Source organism: Thalassophryne amazonica, chromosome 1 (genome assembly GCF_902500255.1).
Source record: "Thalassophryne amazonica chromosome 1, fThaAma1.1, whole genome shotgun sequence".
In the NCBI taxonomy this organism is placed as follows: Eukaryota; Metazoa; Chordata; class Actinopteri; order Batrachoidiformes; family Batrachoididae; genus Thalassophryne; species Thalassophryne amazonica.
Window position 1 is genome coordinate 81,460,490 of NC_047103.1, and position 12,721 is coordinate 81,473,210.

The window sequence follows — 12,721 nt, forward strand, 5'->3', positions numbered from 1 at the left end:
TCTGAAGGCCTTTGAAGTCTTCCGAACACCTGTAGAGGAAGATGGATACCTGTTTTTCCCAAATCTCTGACAATAGGTTCAATAACTTTACAATAACATTCATTCACCATAAACTGTAAATTATGAGTAAATTTTAATTAATTGTATTTAAATTTAATAATTTAACAGGGGTCCTGTGTTTACTTAGTTTAGTTGCTTTAGAACAGAGAGCAGTCAGTCTCCAGGAGAACATTTATCTCAAACAGACATGTGCCGGCTGTTGTTGTCCATGGAGTCCAGATAGATATCAGATCTGGGTGATTTTGGATCTGAAACTAAACATTTTTATTTAGGTTCATGTTTTCTGGTAATACCTGTTTTTTCTTTTCATACCCCTTTTTCCTTTATATAGCGCCAACTCACAACAGAGTTGCCTGTTGTGATTTGGCAGTTAGCGGCCTCAACTTTACCTAACTTTATCGCAGCCTCAACTTTTACCCCTTATATGCTAAGTTACCTTGTTGAGTGTGAGAAGTTAGAACCTTTCTCTCTGATTTGAGTGTTTAATCACACTTTGTTTCTAAACAAACTCAATATGATGGGAGCTGCAGATAGTCACAAACAATGTAACAGCATACACTTTTAAAGCATTTAACAATATTCAGCCATGAATATTTGAATACACAGTTAGAGAACGCTTTAGACACAGAACAAGAACACAGAACAAACAACTGCCAACACCTGGTGTCGCAGAACAAACAGTCCCCGCCTAAAAATCAGTCCGCCCTGTCTTCACTGTGCATGCATCGTCAGCCGTGGTTCATGGATTAACACTTTGTTTCTGTTTAAAACTTCACTCCAGTCATCATCTGTCTCAGTGACAGATATGCAATCATTTCCACATGAACTCAGCATTATTTCATGAAAGATAGAGGAAGCCATCAGAGTGACGCAGCTACTCGGGCTAACTGCTGTGTTCACTGCGCGTCGGTCATTTGAAAGCATCACGGAATATTGCTTCATTTCTGCTAAAACAACTGACTTTAAAATGATTTAAGAGGTTTTACCTTGTCATCTGATGGTTAATAATCCCATTAATCCATTTGATCACTTTGGGTGAAGAGACTGTCTCAGACGTGCTGCTGTGATCAGAAATGACATGCGCAGTGGAGGCAGGGCAGACCCATTTTTAGGGGGGACTGTTCAGTGTGCGACACTGTGTTAACAGTTAGTCTGTCTTTTGTCCTGTCTGGATAAAGTCTGTCAATTTATTTGTAAATTTACATACATTTTATTCTACTTATTTAATGTGTCTCAATTGTTTATTCCAGCCAGAACTCCAAACTCAGGAATTACTTCTTTTTTTTAACAAACATTTTACTACAGTTTGAACGTTCTCTCTCCTAATTAGATACACTTCTGGCTGAAAATTGTAGACCAGAAACCACAAAAATGGCACCACTACGAAATCATTTTTCTAACCTTATAAAATTCTCCTTTCTGAAAATTGTTTTTAAGTGCCTAAATGGACTAGCCCCACAAGTCAGATGTCTCAGATCTTTAAATAGACAGACAACTGTAGCACAATGACAAGGAACATAACCAATCAAACTGTAAAATTCAAAGGTACAGGGCAGCATTTGGCCAATCATCCCTCTCAGTGTAAGATACACACCTATGGAATTCTTTACCATCATAAATTAAATCCAAACAGAACTAAAGAGGTTCAGTTTGAAAGTTAAACTTTGGCTCAAGCAGCGGCAGAAATGTGAACATTAATTTCTCTAAAGTCATTTTCAATACAATAGCTCTTTACCAATGTTTCATGGTAAAGAGCCCGTGGTGGAAAAGGAAAGCGCTGCTTGTGTGGCAGCTGGGTCTGCTGGCGCATTTCCTTTTGAAACAGGATCAAAACCTGAAGAATGAGCAGTACATTTGATAATTGCTAACTGCAATGGTAACATAACGGCTTCCAAAAATTCAGCTACCAAGGTATGATGTTGAACAGGTTTCCTAGAAGAGGTAAGAAACCCTCTCATTTTCCACAGCTGGCCAAAGGCACGGGCAACATGCATATCTTAGAGCTTGAAAGACTGATAGCCTCATATCCTGAGCGTCTTGTCGCTGTCATGTGTTGAGTAGCAGAAGTGCTCAATATATGCGCAGGATTGCATGTGGTATGTGTACTACACAATCGTGAGCCAGTACAATGGGTGATGATTTATTTGTCAATCATAGCGGCAACAACTACCACTGAGCTCAAACAACTAAACATTCCAAGGATCATTGCGAAAACCCGCATGGAGTAATACCCAACAGGATGGTAATGTTACCCATGTTTCTGCACCAATATTCCTGTAACGACACCCTCCGTTTCACCCACGTAAAGATGGAATGGGTGATGATAATCAGTCCAAGTGCTGGTGCTGCAGTTAGCACCCGTTTAAGATCCTGAAGACAGTCTGCATTGTCTCTGTCCACTCAACAGCGTTGGGCGAAATCAACAGAGTTCACAGCAGTATACTCATGAATTCAATGCCTGCAGTAGTTATCCATGTCCAGGAAAGAGAGCATCTCTTTTTCTTTTTTTTTGTCTTTGGGGGTGACATATTGGTCAACAATTTTACCCTATCGGGAGATAACAGACGTTGCAACAAATATCCCAAATATGTCACTTGAGGCAAACAAAACTGCAGTTTGGCCAAAGATGTTCTATGGCCACACTGAGCCAGTCTTTTAATTTAGGACTATGAATACTTTCTCTTCCAGTCTGCCAATTATCACTTGAGCCAAATGTCTAACAACAGAAGGAAAACGAATTGCTTATTTTATTTGATGCTGATGTGTCTTCAGCTTTCCATTGTCATGTTATCTTGACCTATTTCACATGCATCATGATTTTAATGTGAGAAGAAGGTCACATCTGGTTTGGCTCATTTAAGCACGCTGTAATCGCCTACAGCAATAAAAACCAAGTCAACTGAACAGAGCTCAGTGTCACAAGGATTCAGAGTGCAGCAGACCATCCATGTAAGATAATTACAGCTGATTTACAGGGCTGCTAACAGGGACAGCTTTTGTGGTCAGTTTTATATTCTCTGCTTGTTTTTAGTTGCTTCTCCAGTTCACAGCAGTGGAAGGCTGATCTATGATGAACAACAAGGATCCCCTTTGAGGCACAGTTTGTGCTCATATTTCCAAATAAAAGATTATGGTGCATGCAGTGGCAGGAGGGAGGATTGGGGAGGTGCAATAATTGAGTCTAAATAGCCAAATTCATTAATTTGATTGTTGGCGACAGCAGATCTCTTGACAGTGTAATTAGGAAACCTAATGGATGGATGCACACTAAATCCATCAATGCTAATGATAATTGCTATTTAGGAAAGCGAGTGTGCTTATCGAACATGTGGTCGAGGCTGCCACAAAATCAGAAACCGATGCGGCATCTAAAAATATGACAGTGCTGAACCATGTGGGAGCAATGCCCACAGATGCCTGTTGGGTGGGTGTAGGTGCACAGTATTTTTTTCTGGTGTCATGTACAATGATAATAATAAATTCTATTCTATTCTATTTTATTCTTCTGATCTTGGCAATACATAGCATCGTGGGCACAGTGGAGAATCAGATGTTCAGACAAGTTATATTTGTGACCCCCAAAACCTAATAAACTAAACCTAGATTTAGAAATAAGAGCAACACCCTCGCCTTGCTTCATGTCATGAGGGACGAGGGAAATGTGTATGCCGGTGGGCAGGCCTCCTTTAAGGGGAGGACAGGTGTAGGTTTAAGCCAGGTTTCACATAACCCAATCATATCTAAGTAATGATCCATAATTAGATCATTAATAAACAATGATTTTGAGGACAGTGATCTTATGTTAATGAGACCCAGACTAAGGACCTCAGTGGGGTTGACAGTTGAACTGTTTGGATTTAGGGGTGGTTCCAGAGTAGCATATATAAGATGCCTGGAAGTAAGTTTAGGTTTGAGACATTCCACGCGGGTTATACGTAGGTAGCAGACACAAAACGTGATGCCTTTATGCTCCATACATATGAAAAACAAGTGAGTTTACTGACAACTATCTCCTGAAGTATACATGTATTAGTAACTCTCATAATCCAGAAAAAGATGGATGCACTCAGAGAGATGCTACAGGTGCCATGTTATATGGCCCAAAACTTCATAGGGTGGAGGAAACCCAGTATATGATTATGCATATTCAGTTTGGGAGAAATCACACAGATTTTAGACATTGTACAACAATGATATGTAGAGTCCACAATGTTTTAAGTAACTCCATTTTAAAGGTCCTGACTGATTACCAAAAGTTAATTGGGTAAGGAAACATAGTGCATGATTCAGTTTTGGACTAAGATTAGATAAAATATTCATTAGTTATTGTGTTGAAAGGAAAATGTGATGGAAAAGTGTACACACAAATGGAGCATGATTCTACAAAAAAACACACTTTTGAGCAGACTAGCTCTGATTTCTTGGTGGTTTACATGGCAGAACATGGCAGGTTGGCATGTTTTGAAGCTCCCATGTCCTGAAAGACATTGATGACATAAGTCCTATTAAGACCTGAGGTCCATTGGTGCCTCATTTACAGCTGGGTGGACTGAGACCATGCATGTATATTAAGTGTCTTGTCAAAGGACATAAACAAGTACCATGAGTGGGATTCAAATCCAGGTGTACATATTGGTAGGCCAGCTCCTTAACCACTCAGCATGGAGCTGAGTTTGATTACAAACAGAAGTAATAACTCAGAGTTAATATTTGAGGCGGGAACATTAAGTGTAGACATAGTTTTCTGCTTGATTTCTTTCTACCCCCTACTCTGTCTAGACAAACTGAAGAGGGGGCTATTACAGCTCGACTGGGCTTAAGGAAAGAAGGAACTTGTTATTCCAAAGCCGCTTAATAAATGTCACATGCACGGAGGTCGGCAGAACATGAGGGAAAGAAAGCGAACGAATGAGACCATTTCACTGAATTATGCCCTCTTCAAGCTCAGGAAAAAAACAAAGTCAGTGATCTGCTTTTCTTCTGCCACCTTGTACAAGTATTAATGATGTTTTGGTAGGACCTCCCATGGCAGTTTGTTAGCAAGGACTCGTTAACACCCAGAGACTCCAACCACAGTTTTCTGACACCTGACAATAAGCCCTTTTTTCCTATTAGCACTGCTTTGGCTGTCCCAAGCCTGTTGTTCAGTCTTTTCCACTACTGTAACCTGGAGATGTTTTGATGTGTTGTAGGTGACATGTTTTTGTGCAGGAACAAGTTACACTGTGACAGGCCTGGAAGCAAAAATGCCAGAGGAAACTGCTGGCCATTTACTCTGCATACAGCTGAACCAGAGAGAATAAAAGCAAAGAAAGAACTGTTGATCTCGGGATTTCCACAGCAAGCTTTAGCTTATAAATGGTCTGATTAAGAAATCTAACCAACTGTGCAAGACTTACACAGTCTGTCATACTGTTATTCCACTGCCTCAGATTGTATTGCTTTTGTAGAGCTATATCAAGCGGACGTTTATCGAGAGAGGACAGATTATTTCCATGGGAAAGCTTCAGGCAATATAACTGTTATATTGTTAGGCCGTCGGTTTGTCGCCTTCTCTTTAGCTTTGCAAGGAGGGCTAATGTTTTCATTTGACACAAGCGGATTGCTTTCTCTCTGTGCCTGAAGAAAGAAGGCAGGCTAATACATTTGAGTCGGTGAAGCGAAGGTCGTTGAGAATTACATTCACCCCCCCCCCCTCCCCCACCCACCCAACACCCTATACCCCTCTCTTTTTTTCCCTTTAATTTCCCCATTGGATTGGAAAACTGTTTTCACTATTAGCGCTGTGGTAGGTGCTTCACCGCGGGTGGGTGTGTGTGTATGTGTGTGTTAAGGTGTGCTGGCAGGTCCGCCTGGACCAAAGTAGACTAGACAGATAAATGGGTGCTTGGCTCAACTGGATTGTATTGTCATAAGGAATAATGTCAACAGCAGCAGCAGTGCAACATTGAATTAGCATACAGGTCACTAACGTGATGGGTCAGGACACAGATGAGGGAGAAACCTTGAAAATAACCCAGGTCTTTAATCCTGTGTGTTGCATTTGTGATGTTTTATGATCAGTATTTTTCAACAAAAGCACATTTTGTGGCGCCATAACTGAGAATAAAATGCCACTAAAGCACAAGATCACTTCTAGGTTAAACCAAACCTATGTCACTTTTCGGAATGGGATGTTCTTTTCTGCAATTCAACATTAGTCAGGTAGAGTATTTGACTGACAGGCCAATGGCATTATCAGCTTTTGTTTATATATGTAGCCTCTCATTGTGCAGCACAGAAAGTCATTGTCATGCTGGTCTCACTACACAAAGGACTCTGGTTCAAGGCTACATGTGCCCCATGGAAGGAAGGGAATAAGAAGTAAATCCTATGTAGGCCCTAAGGCTTGTTGATGTTAGTGATTATCTCCAGATTCTGTATCATGATGCGGATGAGAGTCTACAACTCCACCTGAAAAGGACACCAGTCTGACACAAGTTACTTTCCCTGGTCAATACTGGTACACATTTGCAGCTGGGTGGATTGACACAATGCAGATGAACTACTTTGTCCAGGACACAGACAGGTAGCATGAGCGGGAATCGATCCCAGATCAACATACTGGTAGCCCAAATCCTCCTCCCACCAATCTCTATACTCTACAAGGAAAGGCATGCAGCATAAAAATTGTGCCAAATCAGCATTTGGATCCACACAGTTTCTACTGTGGTGACCCTGAACAAAGCAGGAGAAGTCAAGTGAAAGGTACTTGTTGTGCTGGATGCATCATAGGTGAGAAAAACATAAACGTCAAACTACATAGTGTTTGACTGTCATTTATGCAAAGAAATTCATCCCAACATTTAATTTTATACAGCTAAGGTTTTTTGTGTTAATATATTCTTTCTGAATTAGGAGGTGTGCTTTTAGAGATTCCACTTTTGGCCATGGTAAACATTCAGTGATAGGACTGCATCAGTTCAGTAAAAGAACTACAGAGACTCTTGTTTGCTGTATATTGGACAATGTGGTGTTTGTTCTGTTTTGCGAACATGCAGTTGTAAGTAGTGCTGAAAAAGGTCTGAAACATTTTTGGCCATTTTTGTTGTAAAATTATAGGTTTATACTCTTTTTGCAGTGTTTATACACTGTTTGTGGAAGTGCTGTAAATTCACAATTTTTTTTTTTTTTGGGGGGGGGGGGTGGTCAACCCATGCCATACCTTTTTTTTTTTTTTTTTTTTTTTTTTTTTTTTTTTTTTTACAGTTTGCACAATAATTACAAACATTTCAGCAATTAGTTTTGACATGTTTAGCTACACCACTAATGCTAATCTATGGAGGCTCCAGAAATAAACGTGTTGAAACATCTAGAATTTGACACAAGATCCTCTGTTCTCCTAAATGTTTTAGTGTTTTTACTCATTTTTGAACTTGAGAATGTTTAAACTTAAAGCAAGTTCAGTTTTACTGAAATTTGAACAGGATTTTGAAGTAAGTGAAGCCTTTATCATGCGTTCAAGGGTAATAAGCCTGTATATACCTTTGAGTATGCCCTTAGGTCGGTCATAAAGGCTTCAAGTAGGTTATCATGTTTGTCATTAGACTGAAGCTGTATACCATCGCTTGGATTCCTTAAAGACCTTCGATTGTAGAATGAGTCTCCACAGTAAGACCCTTCGGCTGCTCCCTTGTTTTGCACTCGGGGTCGCCACAGCAAATCCAAGGTGGATCTGCATGTTGAATTGGCACAGGTTTTACGCCGGATGCCCGTCCTGACGCAACTCCACATTACATGGAGAAATGTGGCAGAGGTGGGATTTGAACCCAGAACCTTCTGCACTGAAACCAAGCGCATTAACCACTTGGCCATCACCGAAACCAAGCGCATTAACCACTTGGCCATCACCCCTGCAGAACGACTCTCCACAGGTGTTCAGAAAGATGGATTAGAGGAATGCTGGCAACAGGAGAGTTTATTATAGGCTTCACACAGCCACATCAAGTGGTTCCTATAATGCCATCCTAACAGTAAGGGCCTGGACAGATCTGTATTAGCAGAGGTTGTGGACCCACTCATTCAGAATTGCTAGAGCTCAGGCTAACACACGAGTCATTTAGACACAAATACAGACATCTTCAAGAGGGAAGTCTCTTCTTTCTTTTCTCATGCGCTGCACACAGCTCGGACCCCCAGGGCGTGTCCGTTCTTCCATCTGCATCCTCTCACCCACTGTGCTGCATTTACGAGTGCCATCCGATCTGATGATACACCAGAGTGGAAGTGCAATATACAAGCTTTTGTGAAGTTGCGAGGAGTCAAAATAGGAGTGAAAACAGAAATATTCCTCTCAAATCTGCATTGAAGGGGAAAATGGAAACATCAGCTTTCTGGCTTCTCCACATGCATTATGCTATGCGTTACTCATTATGCAAATGCAATATGCATCTACATACACAGCACAGGAACATACAGGCATCAAACCCACACACCTCCAAACACGCTCACAGCTCTAACAGCTATACTGTTGCAGCTTACTCCTCTCTCCATCTCCGTGATGCATCTTGGCATCAATTTTTTAGGCATGTGGCGATGCTCAGCTTTTGGCAGTTGGGGTGGGAGTCAGATAACTGCAGAGAGAAAGGCTCTGAAGTGAATTATAAGTCTGCTGATAGAACTGAGCAGGGCCACAAAAAGATTGATGCTCTCTGGTGTAAGCTAGGAACCAAAGGATGGAGAGAAGAGGAGAGGAGAGGAGAGGAGAGGTTCTCAGCAGATAAATTGATCGCACAAGTAAAACAATTGGAAAGAAAACCCTCACAGGATCATGCGGTATCTTATTGGACTAATCTCTCACTCTTTGAGGAATGTTGTGCTCTTTACCAGAAGCCAAAACAAAATACTGTTTTGTAGCTTCTTTCTTCTTATTTTTTTTCTTTTTGCGGCATCAGGTAATGTGTTGTGTTATATGTTTCTGCTTAAAACAGCCTCGTTTCTGCTTAAAACTGACTTTAGAATGATTTAAGAGGTTTTGCCTTTATCATCTGATGGTTAATAATCCCATTAATCCATTTGATTGCTTTGGATGAAGAGACTCTGTCTCAGACGTGCTGCTGTGGTCCGAAATGACACAAAAGGTAGACTGATTTTTAGGGGCGCAACACCGGGTCTGAGCATAGTTTGAAAACAGTAAACACCCAGGCTTTCAATCAAGGAAATACGGTACTCACTTTCCTCAAATCAGCGAGTGTCAGTGCTGAACTTCATTTCGTACCTTTTTTGCGACTGAACACTTCCCAGACTGCTCTGTGTACATACGAGGGGTTTTTAATGGAAATGCATTGCGATGGGATGGGACGTTTTGTGATGTGAGTGAAAACCTGTTATACAAAATCTGGTATATACAGTGTGTATTACATGGAAAGCCATATAAAAGCATTGTGACTTTTGCTTTTGTCCAGTGAGTGTGAGTATACAGTTTATATAATGACGATGACGGTTTAGGTGAGTTTTATTGTAACTGCAAACCATATGAAACATTTTTCAAAAATGTTGACGCAGTAGCTTAGTGAGCCATATAGCGTGTAATATAATAATATGGATTACGAATTTGATCATCCATATCTGATAATATGGATTGTGAATTTGCATTAGTGTGAATGTTGCAAATATTTTGCATCCTTAATCACAGTGTGTAACAGTGCAATAAATTGAATACTGCCCTAAAAATTAAGCCCAGTCTCATCCCTCAAGATGTTTGTCACCTATGCGGTAAGTGTTACTTTTTGTGAATTTGAGTAAAAGAAACCTGATACTTACCCTAAACTAACATTAATGAAATAAATGGCAGTATAACAAGTCAAGAACAATTACTTCAGACTTTCAGGAGAATCCTCCTTCTAAGCACATTGTGTAACCAGTATGGGGGGAGAGCACCTTACAGATCGGTCTGCTGATGCTAAATGGTTCTAAAGTTGGAAAATTTCCTCCTAAAGTGCTTGAATGACCAGGCCCTATTACACATTTTACCTTTGTGGGCTCACTCATGGATAGCCAGAGGCTATGTGTTCGACCAGCCTTGTTGGCCAATTTGTTCTCTATCAGCACATCGGGTTCTGTATGTTTGTTCTTTTTTTCTGTACCTGAACTCTCTCCTGACTCAATTAGGCAACATCTTCCTTCTCTAGCTGTGGACCTGAAATTGCATTTTAACGTGAAGTTTGCATATAATGGCCTTAACACCTGCTTTCCACATAGCAACCCATGCCAAATGCCAAACTGTCATGAGTTTCAACTGGGAAACATCTGTGGTTAAACAGCGAGACAAGTCTTCAGCTCAATTTCAGTTATTCACAGTTTCACAAATCTGACCTCCGTGCTGCTGGGAGCACAAATCCTCCGTAATCTGTGTGTGTGTGTGTGTAGGGTAATATAATGGAAACATTACCTGCTCACCTGTTCACTCAGTTTTAACCTGAGACCTCATTAGTACACAGTGTTTTATTTCCACTACATTACCTACACAATATGGCATGTTGCTCTGCGTTTATACGCTCCTCTGAGTATGAATGTGTGCATCTGCATGTGTGGCATACATATGCACTGATTACTAAGACCCTTATTTTTCAGCAATTAAATGTAATCATCTGTGGCTTCTGCGGGACCTAAAAACAAAAAGGAGACTGAACCGTAGGGAATGTTGTATGAAGTATATTGTTAGTGACGCTTCTTCTCTTTGACTTGTTTTTTGCTCAGGTATGATTATGTGGAGGTGAGAGATGGAGTGGATGAGAGTGGTCAACTGGTGGGGAAGTACTGTGGGAAGATTGCCCCCTCCCCGGTAGTCTCTTCAGGAAACCAACTCTTCATCAAATTTGTGTCTGACTACGAGACCCATGGAGCAGGTTTCTCCATCCGATACGAGATCTTCAAAACAGGTGAGGGTGAAACACCACAGTCCTGGATTTAAACACTTTCAGTTTGTATTTCAAAGTGTCAAACCTGTACAGACATTCACATATCTCAGCAGTGACATTCATGTCTCTGGATCCATGGCCTTTGAGATCAAGGGAGACATGCTGAAGGGCTTATGGAGTCATGACGCCACTGGGCAGAGGTGTTTGGAGATGTTGATATCTTTGTTGGAGATCAAAGGTCCAAGTCTTTAGGGTCCTGGTGCTTCCTGTCTTACTGTCTGGTGTGAGACTTGGAAGCTAACCACTGACCTAAGGTGACAACTGGATGTCTTTCATACAAATTCTGTTTGGAGGATCTTTGGGTACCACTGGACATCACCTACGAGATTTTTTTCACTTTGTGATCTAGTAATTGGGATCCTCAGTGTTAAGGACCCCAACAATTGGAGAAGGACAATGGGATGCCCACATATCTCTTGGCTGTGGCTGATTTCAAGAGGGAGCGATGGATTGGTTGTCTGCCTGGGTGGTGAATTGTCACTTGTGTTGTCACTGCTGAAATCAAGCCAGGTCAAGAATGGGAGCATGTGGCGATGCCATGTCACCACACCACAAAACTGCCCCAGGTCCTGGATGGTAACCCCTAAGGCAGACAACTGTTGCATCCATACTTCTTGATAATAGTCATCTATCTGTCGCAGCCAAGGTGCCAGGTGTTTTTTTTTTTTTTTTTCGTGTTTTTTTTAATTATTCCACATAAGCAGCGCAATGTGGTTCTGCATGTACCAGCTGGTTTTTATTTCTTCCACATAAGCGGTGCCATGTTGTACACCTGACACTGTTCTTGCTTGACGGACACCAGCGCATGCACGAACTCTCGCACCTGGTTCGTGTACGCCTGCCCGTCGGCGCGATGTTTTGTGCGCGATGTTTCATACACTAATTTTGAACTGTTTGGTGCTGTTTTGCCATTTTCATCCAAACACTGTCCAAACTTCGCACTTTGTGTGAAGGGGCCATAAGGCTGTTGAGTGTCACCACATTATTAGCCATTTCCATCTCTGTTTTGTTAATTCTATTATCTGCCTTTGCAAAAGACTACAAAGCTACATGTCTGTATACAGGTGTGCTTTAAAGTAGACATTTTATTTAGTAAACTGTAGTTTAAAGGCTTGAACATGTATTGAATGTGAACTTGCTGCCAATATGTCAACTGCACTTATATAAAAACTAGATGGTGATACTTGGTAATACTTTTGTAAGACTCAGTATTTTATTACCTTTTCTTAAAAAAATGGCACTACCAAGCTTGACAAAGAAACAATTTTGTTCTTCATAATATTTGTCTTGATCTGAGTTTATCACACTTACACAATGGGATATAGTACGAAAGCCTGTAGAATAATCATAATAATTAGGTGAGAGAGAGCCTTGCAGTGTAATTTCATGGTTTGTTTGTGATTTAGTCAAAGCACCAGAGCATCAAATTATGCAATCGCAATATGGCAAGCAATCTGCTCCATTCAAAACCAATGAATCACAGTCCCATATGTTCCATAATCGTAGCAGTTTTTATCTGGTGAGAAGTATTGCACAATAAGCAAGAGCAAAATTTGCTTACTATTGATTCAGCAAATGTTTCAAATGTCAGTTTGTTGTCAGATGGCGAGCCACACGGAGTAGAGAAACCTGTCACTGTAATCACTCACAGGCTGCTTGGGGAGTAAGAGATTTTCACTCACTCAGCTGGGTTTAGGTGTTCT

General features: G+C 40.9%; 1 protein-coding gene across 1 annotated transcript in view; it reads left to right on the forward strand.

Annotated features, from left to right (window-relative positions):
- The window catches only part of LOC117512033 (neuropilin-1a-like), a 193,174-nt gene that overhangs the window by 66,843 nt on the left and 113,610 nt on the right, over positions 1–12,721 (forward strand). Inside the window, 1 exon segment of the mRNA XM_034171984.1 lies at positions 10,798–10,979. Within this exon segment, the coding sequence (XP_034027875.1) occupies positions 10,798–10,979 (182 nt within the window).